The sequence below is a fragment of the Daucus carota genome, chromosome 3 (assembly GCF_001625215.2).
Source record: "Daucus carota subsp. sativus chromosome 3, DH1 v3.0, whole genome shotgun sequence".
Classification (NCBI taxonomy): Eukaryota; Viridiplantae; Streptophyta; class Magnoliopsida; order Apiales; family Apiaceae; genus Daucus; species Daucus carota.
In genome coordinates, this window is record NC_030383.2 from 1,508,312 (window position 1) to 1,532,291 (window position 23,980).

General features: G+C 34.5%; 2 protein-coding genes and 2 pseudogenes across 4 annotated transcripts; 2 read left to right on the forward strand and 2 right to left on the reverse strand.

Annotated features, from left to right (window-relative positions):
- Positions 1-5,745: 5,745 nt before the first annotated feature.
- LOC108214445 (putative disease resistance protein RGA4) lies at positions 5,746-7,353 on the forward strand. Of its 3 annotated transcripts, XM_064090485.1 has the most exons (3): positions 5,746-6,062; positions 6,313-6,844; positions 6,957-7,123. In XM_064090485.1, exons 2-3 carry the CDS (start codon positions 6,559-6,561, stop codon positions 6,986-6,988), a joined length of 318 nt encoding a protein of 105 aa, XP_063946555.1. In that variant the 5' UTR covers positions 5,746-6,062; positions 6,313-6,558; the 3' UTR covers positions 6,989-7,123. The 3 variants fall into 3 exon arrangements, with proteins under 3 accessions (XP_063946555.1, XP_017241928.1, XP_017241929.1); XM_017386439.2 differs by having other exon boundaries at positions 5,753-6,062; positions 6,313-7,353; XM_017386440.2 differs by having other exon boundaries at positions 5,754-6,062; positions 6,591-7,353.
- A 140-nt stretch (positions 7,354-7,493) lies between these two features.
- LOC108214444 (putative disease resistance protein RGA1) lies at positions 7,494-11,063 on the forward strand. Its single transcript, XM_017386438.2, has 2 exons — positions 7,494-10,057; positions 10,380-11,063. Exon 1 carries the CDS (start codon positions 7,494-7,496, stop codon positions 10,011-10,013), a length of 2,520 nt encoding a protein of 839 aa, XP_017241927.1. The 3' UTR covers positions 10,014-10,057; positions 10,380-11,063.
- A 1,466-nt stretch (positions 11,064-12,529) lies between these two features.
- Positions 12,530-14,987, reverse strand: LOC108212009 (subtilisin-like protease SBT3; annotated as a pseudogene).
- Positions 14,988-17,865: 2,878 nt separating this feature from the next.
- Positions 17,866-23,689, reverse strand: LOC108213339 (protein argonaute 4-like; annotated as a pseudogene).
- Between the last annotated feature and the right edge of the window lie 291 nt (positions 23,690-23,980).

Genomic DNA, 23,980 nt, shown 5'->3' on the forward strand with positions numbered 1-23,980 from the left:
TCAGGGACCCAGACAATAAAACACCAATAGTTCAGGGACCTTTAAATTAATTTTCCCTAGAATTTTCCTTATTTGTTGTTACTTTTCTTTGTTGTATTTTCAGCTCTTCCTTTGCAAAATCAAAAGCTGTCTCTCTCTTTTGTTACTTTTGTTCACTTTTCATTAATAATCATAATGTTTTTTGTTTTTTTTTTGCAGATTAATGGTCTCGGAGATTAGTTGATATCATGTGTGTGTAAGAGGTCGGAAGTGTGTGACTTGTATCTGTCCATTTTCTCCGAGACAGAGCTTTGACCAATGCAATAGGAAATTAATTTGGCCATTCAAGATGCATATGCTGATGCTTTAAACAAAATTGGTCATGAACTTGAAGAAATTGTTGAACGGGTAATCCAACTCATAAACATCTCGAACGTTAATAAAGCTGATATGTGTGTGTGCGCGTGTGCTTAGTGTACTTTGATAATAAAATCGAATTTTGCAAGGAAAAAGATGCAGCACTCGGAAATGGTGGTCTAGGAAGACTTGCATCTTGTTTTATAGACTCCATGGCAACATTAAGTTTGCCAGCATGGTGATATACTGATATGGTTTAAGGTAGAGGTATGGCCTTTTCAAACAGCGGATCACCAACGAAGGCCAGGAAGAAATTGCTAAAGACTGGCTAGGGGTAGAATACCTTGATGTCCTTTTGAATGTTATATCTGTTTTTGACCTAGAACTTAACTTGATTTTTTGTGAAACCCCCTTTAGAAGTTTTTTAAAAGACTTCTATGTTGATTTAGAGGGGTGTATTGGATTGGGATTTTAAAGCATTTTTTTGCATTCATGAAATCCGAGGGTATTCGATTGAGATTGTTTGAAATCCATTAAAATCTTGAGGTATTCAATTGGGATTTTAAATTATGCTACAAAATCTGGTGGTATTCAATTGGGATTTTAAATTATGCTTTAAAATTCTGAGGGTATTCGATTGGGATTGTTTGAAATCCATTAAAATCTGATGGTATTCAAATGCTGATGGATTTTTTTTCATTTCATAAAATGATGGATTTTGTGGCATTCTTCAGTGTATTTTAAGTTTTTTGAAATCCCACCAATTTCAATGGGATTTTGAAGCATTGTACTTGAATCCTATCAACTCTGTGACATTTCGTCAAGAATCCGCACAAAATCAAAATCCCATACAATCCATTAAAATCCATAAACTAAAAACAATGCATCAAAATCCCAATCGAATACACCCCCGTTAGATTTTGAAACCATTTTCCATCAGCATGATTGTATCGCCAACAAAACTGTACATTTTGAAACAAAACTGTACATTTTGATTTTTAAAATTCAAATAATTTAAGTATAAAAAGACTCATTAAAAATTATTATCAAGTTCTAGAATTCAAATAAATAAAGAGCTCAATTATTTTTACCAAATTCATATTAGTATATAATTTAACAAATTTTATCTTTCATAAGATTGTGATAAAGACGAAAAATAAGGTAGTGATAATACTGTCACGATCGTAATCGACTCAAATTTTTCAGTAATTATTTATTAGTATGTTATTAATTTTATAAAAGAGAAGAAATAAAATTTTATATTTAATTTCAATTTGTTGGATTTTGAAAAATAATTTTGTAAGTTATTGCAGTTATATGATTATTTGGCTTAATTATGTTACGTGTTGAAAGTGCAGTTTTAATTGTTTATTTTCTGTCTGAGCGATTAAATTAAAATTTCAGCTATTTTATTGTTTTTAATAAATTAATATTGTCCTTTGGTTTCAAAATCAAAGTTTGTATTTATCTGAGCTCGAAATTTTTTTATCTAATTGAAATTATCAATATATTCAAGTATTTCGGTATTTATATATTTTTTATTGAATTCAAAAATATTTAAAAAGTTTAAAGGATTATTTCAATCATTTGCCATTTTAAAAATAATTTTCAGAAATTATTTACAAAAATCTAGAATGGTTTGAAATATTATCTTTAGAAATATTGTATAATTGGACAATTTAGAAATTTTAATTTAGAAAATATTTCTAGGCTCCAAAATTTGATTAACCGCAGAATAGTTTTATTTCGAAATTCGAGGCTGAGATCGTTATATATCAGTAACTTTTTTAAATCATTTATTACCATTGTTTTTTTTAGCAAGTGATGCGCCGCAATTGGGGAATAAAATTGCCACATTTCTATTTTTGTGGATCAAATTAACTAATTTTTCATCAAAAATTATAAGTCATTTTTTCATTATTTTAAAAAATTGAAAATCAGTAGATTAAAAGTTATTTCCAGTGATATATATTTTTTTATTTTTGGGATAATAATTTTTTTTTACCATCCAACTTATTATTTATTTAGAAACCTACCACTGAATTATAATTTTTTTTCTTTTTTATCACTAATGTTAGGTTCGGATTTTTTTGTTACTAAGTTAAGTTCGGATTTGATTATTGACACTATATTATTCTTGTTAGATTTATTAAAATATAGTGGTAGTCTGCAATATAATGGTGGTGATATATGTCTATATCCTTATATGTAGTACTCAAAGGCACATGTTTAGCCTATTTGTAATTAAAGAGGTACTAACTCAACTCTGATAAGAAAGCAAGTTAAATAGCAAGTACTGTTGAAGAAATCCGTACGAAGAACGTCAAGTGATTTATTGAAATTATATGTCTGAAGAATTTCAGGATGCTGTTGCTGCACACTACTGAAAGAGGTTCATTAATATGTTCAAACCTCAGTGTACAAATAATTTGTTATTTTACACCAACTATAAGAAAGATTGTAGAAGGGGGGGGGGGGGTTGAATACAATCTTTTACAAATTAAAAGATTCAAGATGCAATACACTAAATCACAGTAAAACAGAAAACACCAAGTATTTAAAAATACGGGTGGATTGAATGATCCACCCGTGAGATTTTATATGGAAGAATCTGTGGATTGATTACAATTCGCACAGCTGCTGGTTCATCACTCAAACAAGTTCTAACTCTCAGATTTTTCTCTCAAGTAATTTGAACAAGTTCAACTGATGCTTCTAACTTGGTTATATACTCCAAGTTTTACAAAGCTTTTAGATAGATTACAAAATGCACTCTAATCTAAAAACAATGCTGCACAACTTTGTCTTATGCATGCTTTCTGAGATGTCTTCATCTTTGACCATCATCTTGATTTGATCTAGATTGCACTGCATGAGATAAGTATGTTTCTGCTTCTTCTTTATTTTCCTAATTAGGCTTCCATGTCTATTTTAGTGTAATTCGATCCATGTGATTTGTCAGACTTAAGCTCTAGTCACTTTCAACTGCTCTTTGCTTCATCAGTTGAAAGTTCTGGTTGCTTTCAACTGCTCTTGACTTTATCAGTTGAATGCCCGGCTCATCAGTTGAATGAATTACAAACTCCATCAGTTGAATGCTGTTCCAGTCTCATCAGTTGAATTCCTCAGCATCATCAGTTGAACACTTTGTCTTCAGTTGAATGCTTGATTTTCATCAGTTGAAACATCATCCAGTCTTCATCAGTTGAATAGTTACATCTCATCAGTTGAATATCCTTCACTTAGATAAAATTACATGGCATTGGATATTTACAATTAGCCATCCTATTCTACCCATCCGTTGATAATTCCCAAAGACAAGAAATATAACAATTACAACTGAAATTCGATAAAGATTCTAAGTAAGACATGTTACAAAATGTTTATGTTATCATAAAAAATTATTGATTCCTAACATAATTTTTTGTAGCATGTTCAGAAGTCTAGAAGATATAAAGTTTTAATACTTTATTTATACAGAAGATTCCATACTATTTTTATTTATGAAGAAGAACTACGAAGACAAAGACTCGACGAACAAGCCACGTCTCAAATGTTTATTTGATAAAGAATATTTGATTCAGCTAGACACAGATGAACCGGACAGTACACTTATGTGTCAGCTACTCAGATTAAATGTTCTGCACCAGCTATAGGTGGCCGTTTAATCAAGACAAAGATCTACAACGTTCAACAAAGTCTGAAGTCCCTGCTGTTGAAGGAAAATGATTTTATAAGTATTTATTTAATTATTTCACTTATCAAATTAATTAAATTAGTTGTATAATTTATTTGTTAAATTGATTCACCTTCAAATTGATTTAATTTATGAATTTATATGATTAATATAATTAATTGAGTAATTATTGAATATATATTTAATTAAAAACATATGGTTTTATACATTTTATAACTCGGTATGATTTTATTAAATAATGTCATACCGTGCTAATCATACCGACTTTAGCAGTCGATATGACTTTGTTTTACAAAATCATACCTTGTCCTCTTCTATGACATTCTCCACATGACATTGAATATGTCATGCCGTGTATTGGTATATGACATTCCACATGTCATACCGTGTATTGCTGTATGACATTTTATATGTCATACCGTTTGTGACTGTATGACTTAAAAAGTCATACCGCCTGTTGTCTTATGGCTTTGTCTGAATATGTCATGCCAACTGACCCTTGAAGGCCCAGAAAAGAAGGTCATATCGCGCCTGGTAGTATGACATTCTTCAAATATGTCATTCCTTCTCTTCTTTTGGCATGTCTTTGCTTTGTAATGTCATTCTTAAGTTAGAATGTCAATCCTATTAATGTCATACCTAGTTCCAAGTGATTTGCCTATAAATATGGCTTCACTTCTTCATTTGTAAAGTGTTCAAGCATTGTAAAAGTTTTCAAGTTGTTTGTAACTTGCTATTGTTATATCCACAGTTTTCTGTACTTTGATCACTCGGTTGTTTTATACCGCTAAGTTAGAATACTTCATGTCGAATTTATTCTACGAACTAGTGGACATTAAAACGAATCATATTAATTATATAACGACTTAACCATTGTTATACTAATTAATCTTAATCTGATTAACAAGTCGTATACTAATCAGATTTATTCCTCCGCGATTATTTTTAAGTGACGATTGTATTCAATCCCCCTTCTACAATCGTTCCAGGACCTAACAAGTACTTTATATGTGTCCTAGGTAGTTTATTTTGGGGGACGAGAGTTTGAATTTTTTTACTTAGAATTTTTTTTACCCAGAGGACGTATACATGACTATATATAGTGTTATAGATACATATCATATCATCAAAATATTGCAGACTATCAATATATTGTTATAATGCTAAAAAAATTACATATTTTTATTAATCAAATAAAAATCTAACGTCAGTGACCAAAAAAATCCAACATTTTTTTAAAGAAAAAACCCAACATTAAATTCAAATGTTAAATATTATTCAGAAAAAAATAAAATAAAATAATTTTTGAAACCAAAATTTTTAGGAGACTCAAAATGCGTGTCCAACTCTCGTCCTCCATAGTAAACTACCCAGGACACATATGTAGTAATACATACTCCCTCTATTCTACTCAATGGTCTACGTATACTGTTTGCACGCATTTTGATACTCTTATAAAATATAGTTTCGTATAAAGATATTCCAGACTAACACTATATTTCAATGATGCTAAAAAGAATAACATAATGTTAATAATAATGTTCGAACTTAATGTTAGTGATAAAAAAATCTGAACCTAAGATTAATGAAAAAAAAGAAAAAATTATATTTCAGTTGTATATTTTTAAATAAATAATAAGTTGGGTGGTAAAAAAATTTATTTTTTCATTATTTTTCTATTTTGGTCAATTTCGGCACGAAACCGGTGACAACCGGGACGGAGGGAGTAAAAACTAAAAACAGACGTAAGAACACATGACTACATGAGTCGGTTGGAAAAGAGGTTTCAGTCGGTGCTCTACAAATCGAAGTTAGGGTTCATCAAACTGCGGGGATCGAAATCAATTGATTGTGTATGTTGGTTTGGTTTGTGAATGTTGATACATTCATATACATAAATCGGGGTTGTTCAGCTGGTACAAGTGGCGGCAAAGACGGTGACGGTGGCGGAGTAAGCTGGGATTCGGCGGTGATACGGGAGCACATGTGTCTTTAACCAACTTTCAGCAAAGGTCTCACCAATATGCCGGTATTGTGATCTCTGCAATTCTCACTGGGCCCTGTGGAATCACAATTGTTTATATTTGAGCTTCAAGAGATTAGTTTGATAATGTCTAATAATAACGATAACTAATAATCTCAATAACATTAAATCATCAATAATCGATTAATTTATGTTTCGACTTCATTTTAAACAGTTGAGAATTATTGTCATGGTGATCGGAGACTGTTATAAATTATAGTTTATATTTATCCATGAAATTGTTGGATTATGGTAGGTGTAAAGTGGCCTAGTTGACAAGTTGCCAAGGTTGACAGAGTCGGCCAAGTTGACGAGTTGGCCGTGTTGTTGCTGATACAAATTGATTTTTTAGTACCCATCATTCACTCTTGTCTGCAGAACCCTCTTCGGGCAAAGAATCAAATTATTTCCATGTTATTTTACTTCTGCGTAGTGTAATTGTTGAAGTATCAAATTATAATCTCCATACATTACAAACATTTGTTTTCCTATACTCATAAACATGGCTGATGCATTTGTAACTGATCTTGCCAGTGGCCTGGTTTTCAAGCTTGTTTCACTTGCGGCTGAAGAAGTGATCCAGGCTTGGAATCTTCAGGAAAATCTGGTAATGCTGCGAGAAAGGTTGGAAACTATTGATGCTCTCTTGTCTGATGCTGATAGCAAAAAGCTTAACATGTCTGCTGTCCAGAGCTGGTTCAACAAGCTGGAGGATGTTGCTCGTGAAGCTGATGCTTTCATGGATGAACTTGCTTATGAAGTCACTCGGCGAAAGGTTGAAAATCGCGGTATGTTAGGGCATTTCTTTTCTACTAAAAACAGCGTACTTTATCGTTCTAAGGTTGCTCATAAGATCAAGTCTATCCATACTTCTTTCGACAATATTTTTCAATTGGCCAGAGATCTCGGACTTCAGCCTGTGGCGCAGTTAACTACTACTGTGCAGCCCAGGGAAATGCGCAATACTCCCCCCTTTGAATACGAGTCGCTAATAGTGGGAAGAGATGATGAAATATCATTTTTAGTCGATGCAGTGTGCACAAATCATGCGGAGGATTTGCCAGTCATTGCTGTCATGGGGATGGGAGGTCAAGGCAAAACAACTCTTGCTCGTATGGTTTACAATAGTGATGTTGTCACCGATACGTTCAAGAAGAGGATGTGGGTCACTGTATCAGATGATTTTGATTTCATGAAGATTTTAAATCAAATGGTAGCATCACTCACTTCAACTGCTTCCGTGTTGGAAAATACAGAAGGACTCATCAAAATTCTTCAAAACTCTTTAAGGGGGTAAAGTTTTTACTCGTCCTAGATGATGTCTGGAACGAGAGACCAGAACAGTGGGATAACTTAAGGAATTCCTTGCTCGGGGTTGGTGGGGCGAGAGAAAGTAAGATTTTAATTACGACTCGCAAACAGAAAGTCGTTGAAGTCATGCGATGTCTTATTACTCATAGGGTGGAGAAATTATCAGAAGAAGATAGCTGGGAATTGTTCAAGCGAAGAGCATTTTCACGAGGAGGAGTTTTAGAGACGGCGAAATTTGCAGCCATGGGAAGAAAAATGGTGGAAAGGTGTGGTGGCCTGCCTTTGGCCATAAAAGCACTAGAGGGTTTACTGCACTCTAAGAAGTCTGAGCAAGAGTGGTTGCGGATTCAAGATAGTGCAACGTGGGATTCGAATGATGATGTATTGCCTTCCTTGAGGTTGTCTTATGATAATCTACCTCATTCTTCTCTAAAAAAATGTTTTGCATATTGTTCAATTTTGCCAAAGGATTCTGAAATCTGGAAAGATGAAATGGTATGTATCTGGATGGCATTAGGATTCCTTTTGCCCCCTAAAGGTAGCAATAAGCTGATGGAAGATATAGGGAGCGAATACTTTAATATATTGTTGTGGAATTGTTTGTTACAAGATGGTGAAAGGAATTATGAAGGCGGCATATATTCCTACAAGATGCATGATCTAGTGCACGATCTCGCACTAGATCTATCTAAACATCATTCGGTAACTGTCAAAGCTGATCATGAGTTAAACGATATTTCCAAGGCCATATATGTGAGGGTTGATGAAGGGATTTCAAATATTAAGCCACCCATTCTTAGGAGAAATTTTGAGAAAGTACAAGTATTATATGCAGAGTCTCGCATCGTTAGGGACTTGGTGCCTTACCCGAGGCACTTGATTGGTTTGGTTCTAAAACATAGCTACGAAGGTGAGTTGCCAAATTCACTGAGCAATCTGAAGTATCTTAAGTATTTGGATATCTCAAGATGCTACAATATGAATAAATTACCTGATTACATTGCAAGACTCTATAACTTGCAGACATTGAGCGTCCAGAGCGCAACACAGCTTCCTAGAAATATTTGCAACTTAATCAATTTAAGACATATTCTGGTCTTTGATAGTTATTACAATGACGTTGAGAGTTCGGACATGTTTTCTGGGATAGAGAGGTTAAGTTGTCTTCAAACGCTGCCTCATTTTGTTGTGAGTAGAGATCATCAATGTGTTATTGGACAACTGGGAAGTTTCAAAAATCTTCAAGGTACTCTAAGGCTTTTTGCCCTTGGTGATGTAGAGAATATGGAAGAAGCTAGTAAGACGAGTTTGCATACAAAATCGAATATTGAGCATTTAAAGTTAGTCTGGAAAAAGAATGAAGATGTGATGGGAAAAAAAGAATACAACCATGAGGATGTGATGGAAGGATTACAACCTCATGCAAATCTAAAAGAATTGACTGTTGAGAACTTTACGGGAAAGAAGTTTGCAACTTGGATTACAATCATGACAAACTTGGAATTTATCACATTCAGAAATTGTAAAAGATGTGAAGAGTTTCCACAGCTGGGTCATCTTCCTAAGTTGAGAAAGATTTTTATAAAGGGGATGGATAACGTCAAGGTTATAAGCAGCCATTTATGTGGAAGTCAAGGTGGCATTAGTGGTGAATTAAATGAAAATGGGGCAGAAGAAACAGTTGCAACAATGTATCCGTCATTGACACATCTTTATTTACGCAATTCGCCAAAGCTAGAAGAATGGGTAGACCCAGCTATGGATACAAGCGGTGAAGACCCAAACAATGTGCTAGCATTCCCTAAACTCGAGGTGTTAGATATTAAGAGATGTTCAAAGTTGAGAAGGATTCCGGGTAGTTGTTATCCGTTGATGAAGACACTGCATATCAGAGACTTGGACAGCAGCAAGCTACTGGAATCATTGAGCAAAAAGGCATGCGGTCTCACATATCTACAACTGCAGAATATCAGTGGCGGAGTAGGGTGCTCTTCTTCTTCAAGTATGAACTGCATAATGGGCGAGCTCTTGGAAAACAATTCTGTGTCTTTGAAAACTTTGAGTGTAGGAAAGTTACAGGGATTGACATATTTGACACTCGGCGTAGGTTTAAAGAGCTTACTAGTGATTGATTTGCCTGACCTGAATACTATTAATGTCATCAAAGATCTTTCTATTTGGGGGTGTCCGAACTATGAGGTGTTTGCCCAAAGTGTGAGTTCAGCAATTGAATGTTTGACATTGGGAGGCTTCTCGGAGGATTTAGATGAATTCCCATGGCCCTTATCCTTTTCTTTTCCCAATGTAATCGAGCTCACAGTGTGGGGGTGGGAAAAGCTAAAGTGGATAGTGGATGAAGAGCAACCTGATGATTATCTCTCCTCCATCTTCCCTTCCTTGCGTGAATTACATATACACTGGTTTCAGGGAGTGAAATCTCTTCCCATTTCACTAGCGAAGCTTCCTTTTCTGGAGAGGTTATCTATTGTGAAGTGTGAAAATATGGAAAGCTTGCCAAACTTCCATGACAACTTGCAGTTCCTGTGGATAGGTGGATGTCCTATAATAAAAGAAAGATACAGGAAGGGTAGTGGCCCGGAATGGTCCAAAATCCAACACATCAAACAGATAGATGGGCTCGATTGATGAAAGTAAACACACATGCCGACTGACGAGCAGATGATGCTGTGGTAATTATGGGACAATATTCTCGTTTTTCTTTTAAACAAAAAACTTGTATTTACAAGGTTGTATGACTTCTTTAATAATTCTATGAATTACGTATAGTAATTTTATGCCAATAAATTTGTTATATTATCTATCAGTTAGAATAGTCACCTTATTTTATTTGCCATTAGTAAGAAAATCTAAATAGTAGCCATTTATATCTGTTCACAAAGTTGATTTTAACTTATTACTACTGTCCTAATGTGGTGATTTCTTCACCTAGTCATATACTCCGAATGTAGAATTTATATGATTAGAACAAATTTTCAAATTTTTTTCTTGTAGGTAGAAAAAGACAAACAACAGTCACAGGTGATGAATCCTACTGAGTACTGAAGCAGGCCTGTTTTGTTTGTTTCATCGGCCAGACTATAAGCACTTGTGCAAAATGCATTAGATTCACTTACCAAATTCATTGAAAATGGAGTGTGTAAGGGGACTGAACTTTCTTGAAGATGTTCTTGCTGGTATGGATCAGGCTGTTCCTGATGGTGTTGACGTCATTTCAATTTCCATGGGTTTGATGATATGCCTTTGTATGAAGATCCTATTGCTATAGCTTCTTTCGGAGCCATGGAAAGAGGTGTGTTTGTTTCATCTTCAGCTGGAAATGATGGCCCTGATCCTGGATCCTGGATATCTGCATAATGTTATTCCATGGGTCTTAGTAGTTGCAGCAGGCTCCATTGATCAAACATCTGGAGGAAACTTGATTTTGGGAAATGGGGTAAGCCTCACTGGCTGGACCATGTTCCCTGCTAAAGCTTTGGTGAAAGATGTCCCTCTTTTCTACTACAAAAATATTTCTACTTGCGATTCTGCTAAGAGATTAGCGTTACTAAGTCAAACGTAAGGAATAAATTTTCCTTACGTTATCATTGTATGTAAAAATAAATTTTCCTCAGCTTTTAAGATGTTGTCATATGTTGCCAAGTCAAACGCGGTTGCTGGTATCATTATATCAGTCGATCAAGAACTAAAAGAGTTTAATGATTTTCCTTATCTTTCTTGTCACAAGACTATGTCAAATTACTCTGCTCAATGAATATTACGAGGAATCAAATCTATACCATCTCAAGAAGCAATTCCAGTTGCTTGAACCCATCTTCTGATCTAAATTACCCGTCCTTTATGAGCTTGTATAACAGTGGTACTCTGGCTACTGCGGATGTGGAATAACAACATTACAACAGCACGAGTACAATATTATTCAAGAACTGTCACAAATGTTGGAGTTGATGCACCAACTTAACATATTTTTAAATTATTACAAATATATTAAAGTATGATTGATTGAATTAAAAATTACAATAATTCATAATTAAAAAAATTATTAATTCAGCTTATTAAAAATAAAATGTATTATTTGTTTTTACACACAAGGAAAAAAGCATCATGTTTCAATATAAAATTGTATGGATTTTATGTTAATTATTTGAACAAACAAATTTTTTGATGATACTTTTCCTTTCTTAGAAATATTATTTAATATTAGATTTATGTCTTTTTTTGAAACTTTTATGTCTTATTTTATTATAAAAAGATAAATGTTCTGTATTTAAAAATAAATTTATATCATATTTAATATTATGTCTATATTTTTTTCCATTTCACTCACAAATTACGTGTAAATTATAAAATTTAATAAAATGTTGAAATTCAGAATATAAATTTTAATTTATAAAATAAAATACAAAATATTAATAATTCTAATTAAAAATAAAAATATTTAATTGATTAGTTATATGTGATTGATTAAAAACAATATGTGATAAAAAAAATAGCAATATAATTATTTTTTTATCACACACATTTTGCCATCTTGCAATAAAAACCATTTTTGAATAATATTTATAATATTTGGTCTGGTCGAGTTTCGGTTTGATTTGGATTCGAATCAAGATTTTGAATATTTGAGTTATATTTTGGTTCATCAAAACATCAAATTCCATCAATGTTTAAAAGTAAAAACCAAACTCATAATCAAATCTAAAAAATGGGTTCGGTAAAAGGTATTCAATTTAATTCGGTTGAATATCCGTAGCCTACCTTTTTCTTTCAATTGTCTTTCAATTGCTCGTTTTTTTTACTAATATGACTAGACTTACAAATGAGTTTTTCATGTTCAGCCAGGTTGAACCCATGACCTGGGACACGGTGTTACAACGTTTTTTTTTTTTTCGCTAATTCACGGTGTTACAACGTTTTTAGAATCGCACAACCGTAAGGAACTTTATTGGCAATGGTTTGGTTCTTTTGCCATTTTTTGCTGTTCTGATCAGAAGATTCAAAACATTAATTTGCGTGTTCTTTGTAGAGATTTGTAGCTTACGACACCTTATATGATTCTTCTTTTTTCTTCGTGCCTATGCTGTTAGATTCCTTGTCTACCAGATTCATAATCTTGATCTTATACTAGCAATTCGATACAGTGAATACAGTTCTAAAGCAATATTCTTAAAGGCTTGTACTGATGTACCTTAGCCAGAAACAAACTACATAAATGCGAAATAAAGTAATATTCTTAAAGGCTTGTACTGATGTACCTTAGCCAGAAACAAACTACATAAATGCGAAAAATATGAAATGCACTTGCAATGAAATGTAGCTTGACATCTTTCTTATTCCCACGCATTCACCATCGGTGATATCACGATCGGACTCCTGACACTGTATTTCGAGTTCTCGTCAGTCCAGGTGAGTGAACCAAATGTAACAGTTCCGTTCTTGTCACCTGTAAAAGCTATTGCTACGGAGTAACTTAATTTCTCGTACATCTTGCCGAATACTAGTGTATCTGGTGAAACTGTGACAACTGAACCCTTTGGCGCGGACACTTTAGCCTTGTAAGTTGCTGCACCGTCTCCCACATTTGTGACGGTCCTTGAATAATATTGTACCGTTGTTATTCCTCCAGTAGCCAGAGTACTGTTATACAAGCTGATAAAGGACGGGTAATTTAGATCAGAAGATGGGCTTGAGCAACTAATATTGGTTCTTGTGATGGTATAGATTTGATTTATGGTAAAATTCATTGAGCAGAGTAAGTTGACATAGTCTTGTGTTGTGGCGTCGTATATAAGCCCTGGATTGAGGGCACGGTTAGGATCAACCTGACCAGCTCCCATTGACAGGGGAGTTGCAATATTGAAATCTGAGCCTATATCCTTGATCTGGTGCTGTGAATTGTCCAGAGGGTTTGCAGTGGTCATCATTGCAGAACGAATTGCTGCAGGGCTCCATTCAGGGTGCGCGCCTTTTAGAAGAGCTGCAAGACCCGACGCGTGGGGACAGGACATAGATGTTCCTGAAACTGCAGTGTAATCACTTGACAATTGTATGTTAGCTCCAATACTAGATGTTGGAGTAGTTGGATTCCATGCTGCTAAGACTAATGTGCCCGGTGCCATGATGTCCGGCTTCAAAATACCCGGATAACTAGATGAAGGACCCCTTGAAGTGTATGCAGCAACTGCAGGAGCAGGTTTTGTGCCAACAAATGTTTGTTGGAACGTGATGGTAGCTGATGGTTTTGAAGTTGTTTGTGCATACTTGATCACATCAAGTCCCTGCTTCGGGGTAATAACGATTCCAGGATAGGGGAAGTCATTAAACTCAAATAAGGATTGATCGTCGGATATAATGACACCAGCCACCGCGTTTGCGCTAGCAACATAAGACAACATCTCAAGAGCCGCGGATATTTATTTTCACAAACGATGATAGCGTTAGCAGGAACTGTTGATAACTTTTCAGCAGAATCGCAAGAAGAAATATTTTTGTCGTAGAAAAGAGGGATATCATTCACCAAGGCTTTTGCAGGGAACATGGTCCAGCCAGTGAGGCTCAACTCATTTCCCAAAATCAAGTTTCCGCCTAGCGTTCGATCAATGGAGCCTGCTGCAACTGTTAAGACCCATGGAATACCATTATGCAGATATCCAGGATCAGGGCCAGCATTTCCTGCTGAAGAAGAAACAAGCACACCTCTTTCCATGGCTCCAAAAGAAGCTATAGCAATAGGATCTTCGTACAAAGGCATATCATCAAAGCCCATGGAAATTGAAATGATGTCAACACCATCAGCAACAGCCTGATCCATACCGGCAAGAACATCTGAAGCATATCGCCCCTCATCCCAAATAACCTTATACATAGCCAATCTTGCCTTCGGAGCCATCCCTCGTGCAGTTCCTGAGGCATAGCCAAAATATGATGCCCCTTCAACATAGTTTCCACCAGCTGTTGAGGACGTGTGTGTCCCATGTCCTTCGGTGTCTCTAGCAGAGTTCATACTCAGAGTAATGTTAGGATTAGCAGCAAAAACACCCTTATTAAAGTACCTAGCTCCAATCAACTTCAAATTACAATTTGAAGCATTGAACTCTTGTCCAACTTCACAAGTCCCTTTCCATCTCGAGGGAACCTCAGACATTCCATCATCCTTAAAGCTTGCACTCTCGGGCCAAATACCCGTGTCAATCACACCAATAATAACATCTTTCCCATAATCCGAGGCTGGCCATAGACCTGTAACAAGATTAAGAGAAAGAAACTCAAATGTATGAGTGGTATCAAGTGTAACATTTTTGTCACTATAAGCTGAGACAAACCCTGGAGACTTCTTTAGTGTTTCCAATTCATCTTTCGATAGCAATGCAGAAAAGCCATGAAACGCATGATCATAAGTATAGACCAGAGATGGAGACGATTCGAGATCCTGAGCCTTGACAGAATGAATGGTGTTTGAGTACCAAAGATCATGGCTAGCAAAAGCCTCTGGCATCAATGATTTGTCCATGTGAACAATGTAAGTGGACCTTCCATTTCCAGAAATCAAGATTGCTTGAAAAGCCAAACATGCAAACAAAAGTAGAAACTTCATTTTCGAAGATTTTGGTAAGTGAAGCTAATGACTTGTGCATAAGAATTTATACATTAGTCGTTGGAGCAAACAAGAGTGACAGCCTGCTTCAGCAATTGGTTTCATCACCTGTTATTGTCGTTTGTCATTGTTTTAACTAATCTAAAAATTCTCAGAAATTTTTTAAAGATAAATACTTGTAATATTCGAATCACAGATGACTAGGTAAATGAAATCGACTTTGTGATATCCACAGAGAAAAGCTGGCTTTTACCTATCTTTTTAATTTTTTAAATAATATGAAGTACACATTTGTAATTTATTACCTTAATGATTTATGATGTTGATTGCTCCCGATATAAATTACCAACAATTTTGGAATCACTAACATATAAATTCTTTTTAAAAAAATTTATGATGATAATCATATTTCGGTATTACTTTTTGTTTATTTGAATTCTGAAATATGATAGGGTTTTCATAGAATTGTTTCATAAATTAAATTTTTTAATTAAATTGAATAATTTTGTTGGTGAAATAATTATTACATTACAAAAGTCTAATAAATTAGAAGTCTTTTCATATCAATATAATAATAATACTGAAAAGTTATCTTAGTCAATATCAAAGTTGTTTCATAATATATAATAATATTTATATAGAGTTGTTTGTAAATTAAATTGTTTGAGTTTTTTCATAATATATTTTGTGCTCGATATAATTAAATAATTATTATACACCACAAAATCTTAGTCAATATAGAAATCTTTTTATAATACTATAACAATAATAATAATTATTATTAAAATAAAAAATTATTCTAATCAATATAAGTCTTTTCGTAATATAGTTGTATATTGTAATTATTATTAAATAAAAAAATTATATAATAATAATCAAATTTTGATATTTTGATAATTGGGGTTTTGCTTAATGATAAGAGAAATTCTTGTTTGGACTAAGTTATCGTTAAACAGTACTTTCATATATTTCAAGAAATAAAATTGCTCGAAACAATTTATTAAATTTTTTATCATTAATCGCAAGTAAATCGGACCTAACTCAGAATTTAATTGTTCACGTTTCACAGACAACTCAACCTGATTTCCAACAATATAAAAAGTTTGATAAAAACAAGTACATTTGATAAATTTAAAACTAGAAATATCTGGGTTTTTTATAAATTTGATAAAAAAAAGTAAATTTTCAACTGAGGACATCTAAGAACCAGACCACGTGGCTTACTGTAGCTCTTTTGCAGTAGAATTCTGAGATGAGGATTAATCTTATGCGTAGCAATTCTGAGACCAAGTCCAAGAAAGTGAAGAAATCATCATTCAGCTTGTTTAGTTGTTCACGCAGAATTTAACCAACACTCAGGGCCGGCGCTATTCGTAGGCTATTTAGGCCATCGCCTAAGGCCCCCAGAGTAAAAAGCCCCAAAATTAATTTCTATCAGTATGTATATGTATAAGTATATGTAAGAAAAAAATAATTTCATAATATGAATTGAAAAATTAAAATTAATAATTAAATCTTGTAGAAAAACTGAATATTTTTGTGTGATCAATTTTATCAAAAAAATAATTAAAATACTAGTATTAGAAGTATTAATCATGTTTTTTTACTAACTTTATAAATACTTGACTTGAATTCAAAACTTAAAAATATGTAAATGATTGTTTTATGAGATGTAACTATATTGAATATATATGGTGAATATAAGTTCCGGTTCTAACCTGATTTTCATGAATTCTTATTTTGAAATAGAATTCTAAATAAATTATATAAATATATACAAATTATATATTCAATTTAATTTTAATAGATATAGTATTTAATTGTGTTTGCTTCTAAGTTTAATATAATTATATATTTTTATTTAGAATAAATTATTGATTTTATTAATGCCTAATTCTAATATATTACTTCAATCATTTTTACATTTCAAATTATAGATTAAAATATTAATTTTATATACTACGAGACATAATCGATAAAATTAAATATAAAATATTATATATAGTAGTGTGTTGTGGGTATTTTTATGTTTGTAATATTTAAATATTGAAAATTTTGTATTTATATTATTAATTAAATATTATTTTTTTAAAAAAATTAAGGGCTCGTTTTATTGATTCGCCTAAGGCCCCAAAGTCTCTTGAGCCGGCCCTGCCAACACTCTACCACCGAACCTGGAAGGGATCCTTCTAAAAATTATACATCATTGTCTGAAAAGGCCATTATAAAGGAAAAATCAGTTGAAACATGTACCTCTGATTGCGGGTCTCAAAACTCAAGAAACAGTAAAAACTCTGCGGGATAGTGATGGAAATGCACTTATAAGTGTTGAAACGACTACGTTATATAGGTTATTATTGCCTGAGAATACACCAAAACCGGAATATTGTAAAGATGATTGTTAGTAATGGAGACGAAAGGAACTGTAAATTTCGGAATGTATACTCTGACACTGCTGAGAAGCAGCCGGGCTGTTTTCCGAGGACAATGAATCTACATAAGAAGTTACACACACACACATCAGGCAACAGGCATGTAAGTTGCTACTGAGATGATTACTGTCCGTCTTAATCAATTGCTGCCTTGTATAATTCTGGTCAATTTGCAAATTCAAGTCGAGGAAGGAAAGATTCCAAGGTGTACTGTTGGAGGACTCCTACATTTCCCTTTAAGGAGGTACTGACTGTAAAAGCATGTCCGAGTTTATTTGATATTGATACGAGTCCATAGTTCTATCTTAAATTTTATTCAATTTAGTTCGGTAGGGAGTGCTGACAAACGGTGCTAAAGAGACACTTTGTGATCCTTTTATATATAGTGTTATGTTTGTATAGAGAATATCTTTGTCAATTTCGTTGTGGTTGTAAATCTCGTCCTTGAAAGAAGCAGCTTGGTCATTGTTCTTAACCGGTAGTATATATCGGAAGTATTCAAGTAATTAGCATCATAAGATCTGATACCACATAAAAAGCTTACCTATTAGTTCTGTGCTTTCAGGCTTGGCAATGGAGACACCAGCAACCACAGAGATCACACCTGGTGGGGTGGGTATTTCCTTGTGCTGCAGCTAAGTAGTATTAGAATTGACATGAAGCAGCTATATACCGGAGAAGACTCTACAGCATACAAATATTATTGGTCTTCATGCTTTTAAGGATTATGCAACTTCAAATGTATAGCTTGCATCTACAGTGTTTTGGCCATGTGTGCAAATTTGTAGTAAAGCTTTTAGGACAAGATATTTACAGATTACATGCTATTGCTGTTATACTGTGCATTGGTTTAAACTTGAAGGTTTTTAGCTGGTCCTATATTTTCATCTCCCGGAGTTGGAAAAAATCTTTAGACAAAAAACATTGATTCGCCCACATCCTTATGCAAACGCGGCAACTGGGGGATTTGGCTAGAAGATTTTTCAGGCATGAACTTCCTCATCTGAGTAGCTGCCAAGCGAGCATAAGATACTGGAGCAGCTGGAGCAAAGGGAAAATCAACATCAGTACCAGAATGAAGATACACCAAACATTGCATTTAAATACAAATTGAGAAAGTGAATGCACTGGGTTAATATGTTATATGTACAGACCCACGGAGATAGCAGTTGTGCTCCTCTGGGACCTGAAAGTGTTACAATTCATGTTTTATCAGCTAAAATGAAGAAGAAATGAGCAAACTCTTGTATTGCAATGAAGAAGAAGAATACAATAAAGTGTATGTACTCACAGAAACTACATTGTGTAAAAGTTAGTTACAAGAGGAATGGGAAATGAGGTTATATAGAGCAGCTAACTAATTAATAAAGATTGCTAAGGTACCCTAAGACTACTGTCTAATATATCTCAATAGAAAGTGCGACATATTACTTGGATGTTATTGATCTCCTACATAGACTTAACATTAACTCATAAGAAACACTTAGTAACTTACACGTAAGAAAGTGAATGAACCAACTCTTGCAGATCATCAGGGGAAAAACCAACTTGGTCCAACAGAACATGATAATGGGTTGGCCTTGTAGTGCCCTATTGACATGAAAGATAATGTTAAGACGCAACACAAAGAGTGTACACAGAAAATATGACGAAATTATAATAAAGAGAATTAGATATACTCATGCATCTGACGCACTTGGAATCAGTAAACTACAATTTAAAAACAATTGAAACTAGTACAGGGAGCACAAGTTATACCAACCTGAGTGCACAAGTAAAAGTCATTGTTTTGGGGATGACAGATCGTATTGTCAATCACAGTTCCTGCACATAGAGAGATTAGTGTTTTATGCAACAAACCATGATATTAAAGCCTATGGACTATTTAAGAATCTTGAACATTTTACCAGGGTCAATATGCTCAGTAGATTCAGGCCGAAAAAACCTGGTATGAGACTCTTCTGTGCGATAATAACAACAAACTGCGGGGACCAATTTGCATCCCAGAACTTACAGGCCTACAAATATATTTTAGAAGACCCGTTTCAAGAAGAATAAAACACAGAACAGATAAGTGAATATTAATACACACACCTTGATGATTTGATTCAGTTCAACATTCAAAACCTTGTCAAACTGAGATTCGCTAACGCCATCCCTAATCATGAAAGTGAGAAACAAACTTTTGTTACTGAGCAAATAAGAGTTCATCACAACCTACTCGACATGTTTTTGAAAGGGAGGACAAATCTTTTATATTTAAAGTAAATTAAATCGAAGCAAGAGAAAGTAATCTGGGACAATCATCCAATCAATGAAATACACAACAAGATATCCTGATTAAATAAAAGGTACCTAAAAATAATGATTTGATCAGGTCTTCTGCCTCCCGAACTTGTGCAGAAATCCACTAAAAGTTCCCTGCAATTACGGAGAAGCTTTCTCTCTTACATATTCTCCCTAATATACTCAATGCTGGCATTAAATCACATAATGGCTTGTATACAATAGTTCAATTAATAAACACATAATAAAATCAAAAAATAAATCCACCTTATAATCCCATCATCTTTTCTGTAAGAAACTTTTTGAAACAAAGAGTCAATCATTGCAACCTTCGGGGACTGAGTACGAACCCATGCCCTATACTTTGAGATCAGTGGGCAACACCTTGAACTAACGACCTGTGTAAATATTAAGAAAGAAATATAGATAAAATGATACCTAACTGAACCCAACTTGTAATTTCAAATGGTCGGTAAAATAGATCCCACACTTCACATCTTCCATTCCCATTATCTATATTTCAAATTCCAAAGCTAAAAAGACCTTTCCACAAATGTTGCATTAAATAATACATAGAAGAGAAGATATCACCCCTAGAACAATAGAATTACTTAAAAGGAGACTAGAAGATAGCAAATAATTAAAAGAAGTGCTTAACCGCAGCAACGGATGGAACATCAGACTGCCCAGGAGAGCCATGGAAGACACTCATCCCAAGAATGAGCATAGGGACCTCTGATTCAGACGGATTGCTAGGAGAAAGCTCAACTGATAAATTTGAGTTTAAACCACCAAGCTTCCCAGACGATGAAGAGAATGTCAGAAAAATAACTCAAAAGTGTGTGAGTGCAAAAATTGATTGTAGCAGAATATCACAACAGTAATCCGGCAATAAAGAAAACCTTTGCATTGATTTTAAGAAGAACATTCGTCAAATATTGATCATTGACTTCTTTAGGAGCAAGGCATTGTGTAACTACTCCATACACAGTCAGATTCTTCCTTTTCCAGTAACCTTTCAGAACAATACAAGATGGATTAGCAAATTTGAAACATCGGGAGAAAATTTAAACAAATTATGAGGCCCAGAGTAATAAATGAAGGGGAGGCAAACCATAAAGAGGGGACTTTTTCCTCTCAGGAAGTAAACAGAGGAGAAATTGTGGCTTTTCTTTGATCTTCGAAAATAATGATTGCCCCATCATTTCAACTCTCACAAAAGGAGGTGAGAGCTTATGCTCTGAACTCTCCTCAACCACATCGATAGGAGGAGCAATGTTCTATTAGAAACAAAAATAAAGAAGAATATATTTAGCATTAGCAGTTAAGATCAGAGCATTATAAATAAATGGCAGTCTTAATTAAAGAACTGTACTTACCATTCCCTTCAAATTACCACATCTGATGAGGTCTTTTATAAGACAATCAATATCGCAACGAGCAGAAAAGTTAACAACAGCCCAATAGTTTATTGTTGTGGGCTCCACAAGTTTCTGCACATCAAACTCACATAAATTTTGCGCCATATGAATGACACATATAAACCTTTAAGAACTCTACAGTAAGGCAAACCTTATTGTTGAAATTCCAGCGCCCGTTGCAGGGAAGAATATCATCTCCACCTCCCACTTTCAACTGTAATAAAATATACCCCAAGAATCCATTAACTCATATACCTTCTATAAAAAAAAAACATAGCCAAAGACACCAATAAAAGTATATGATACAGGGGCCAGGAGGATGTACCCTTAGTGCTGCAAGAATGCGCCCTTCGACTAATTACTAACTAATTAATAAAGATTGCTAAGGTACCCTAAGACTACTGTCTAATATATCTCAATAGAAAGTACGACATATTACTTGGATGTTATTGATCTCCTACATAGACTTAACATTAACTCATAAGAAACACTTAGTAACTTACACGTAAGAAAGTGAATGAACCAACTCTTGCAGATCAATAAAAGTACATGATACAGGGGCCAGGAGGATGTACCCTTGGTGCTGCAAGAATGCGCCCTTGGACTTGAGTAAAGTTATTGCTAAGTGAAACACCACAAGCACGCAGCAAAGGCTCATCAGCAAAGCTCATGATACCTAGAGCCTGCAGACAACATGAAATTAGTGGAAAATAAACAGCACCAATATGATCTCTCAAAAGGTTGATACAAAAGAATTACATTTGTCAAAGTAATCATCCTATTTTGTGATTTCTGCCTTGATCCTTCCACAAGCGACGCGCATGGATAAGTGGTCAGAGCTTTTGTATAATGTTGCAAGGAAACTAGTGAACAAAGCTACAGAAAAATTGAAGCCAAATGTAATGTCAGAAATTCATATATACTGAAATTGTAAATAATAAAGAGGGGAAAAGATTTACCTCTAGAGGGATATATGTTGGTCGATCAGGTTTTCCAACATCAATGCATGGCAAATCAGCAGAGTAACTTAGTGGAATTTTTCTGATGTGTACAAAATAATCATACACGCTGATTCTAATTATTTGTGGCTCCCCATTCTCATCTTTTTTGCCTTTAAGCTTCATTGGAAACCTAGAAGATCACGAAACAAACATAAATCATCTATTGAAAAGTTCACATAAAAGATGGAAATACAGAAACATACACAAGCTCTTTGCAGATTTTATCGCTCAGTCCAGTAATCTTGTACTCAGTGTTAGTTGGACTGGTCTCCACCTTTGAATTTTTCAGCACTCCTTTGGCCTGGACAGAGGGGGAAATAAAGAATCCACAAATAATTAGTTATAGAACTAGAGAATGTAGTGAACTTTGGGTTACCTCTTCCCAGTCAAGAGAGAGTGGATCCTTAGCATTCTGATTCGCTGTGAGGAAATCAACAACAGGCCGAGTCTCGAAAATCTTCTTGGTGGATACATCTGATAGTCACAAAACAAAGCTAGTTAATAATATAATCTGTTGTACAAGCTATTTCTTATATAGAAACATAATCAAATATACCTATATTCAATGATAAGCCTCCCTGCGAGGTACAGAAACTCGAATGAAGTCCACAAACATGGAGGAATCCCCTGCAGCTCTCTGTATTAGTGATCAATAATGAATGACAAGATCTACGAAAGAAAAGGAACAAGAACATACTTTTTAGCTAAATGCTGCCTGAGGATAATATCCAAAACCCTTAGGGCCTTCCGAGATTTCTCCAAATTCTGACCATTTAAAGTCTTTGCAATGGCCTGCACTGGAATCTTCGCAGCATAAGATATCTCCACCTTGTAAGTCTTTGATGGATAAGAATTTCTCAGTCTTTGCAATGGCCTCCATACGGATTTGAGAAGAGAGAACCCGCTGGATGAGATATCTTGAATTATAATAGTAAACTCCAGCTTGTTTCTTGGAAGAGCTCCAACAGTAAACAAACTCTTTTTACCATCATACGCAAAATCCTTCCCATCCAACTCAGCCTTGTATGTGTCATGAACAAGATCAAGGATTTTTCTCCCTACACCTTTACCATCAAGTGGACGCCCATCTCCATAAAAAATGGCAACCTGAAGAAGTACATATGCATACCGTTTACACTTAACTGTAAGACAAATCAAAACGAAACAAGAAAATAAAACATTGGAAGCACAGTATGCTAATTGAGAGAAATTTACGTACTCTGTATTGATAAAAATATTCATCAGCACTAGTCACATCGACTTTAAGGTGATTTGTACAAAGCTGAACGATATTTCCTTTCGTTGCCAAGCCACTTCTGGCCATTGGCACAAATGCAATATTCTCTTGCATATCCTGCATACAAAAATGTTAAAGTTCATCACCTCTTTCTCTATCCAGAAGCTTCCAGCTTACTCTTTGAAATAATTAAATAAGTGCTTTCTAGGCATTAAAATATCCATCTGTTAAGCACAATCACTTTTAGTTATTACTAATGTACTAGAAGCTTCACAGAAGCAATATATAAATCTGTAAACCAGTGCAGTTTTGTAAGTGAGAGAAAGAAGAGGAGGAGAAAAGAGAAGTAAAAGGAGTGGTTTTTCAATAAAGTTCTCTTGTGTGTAGTGTATCAATCTTGTTAGTGTTTGCAAGTGTCTACTTTGTTCAACAATTTGGCATCAGAGCCAGGCAGTCAGGAACGTTGTCAACACAATATGGTGGACCATACAACAAGTGCAATGGAGAAACTCACTATAACTATCGAGATTGGAAGACACATGGGCGGACCTACAGCTTGAGGTCTGGGTGCCCAGGAACCCACTGAATTTTCTACTGAAACAAGGCAAACTTACCATTTTGCTT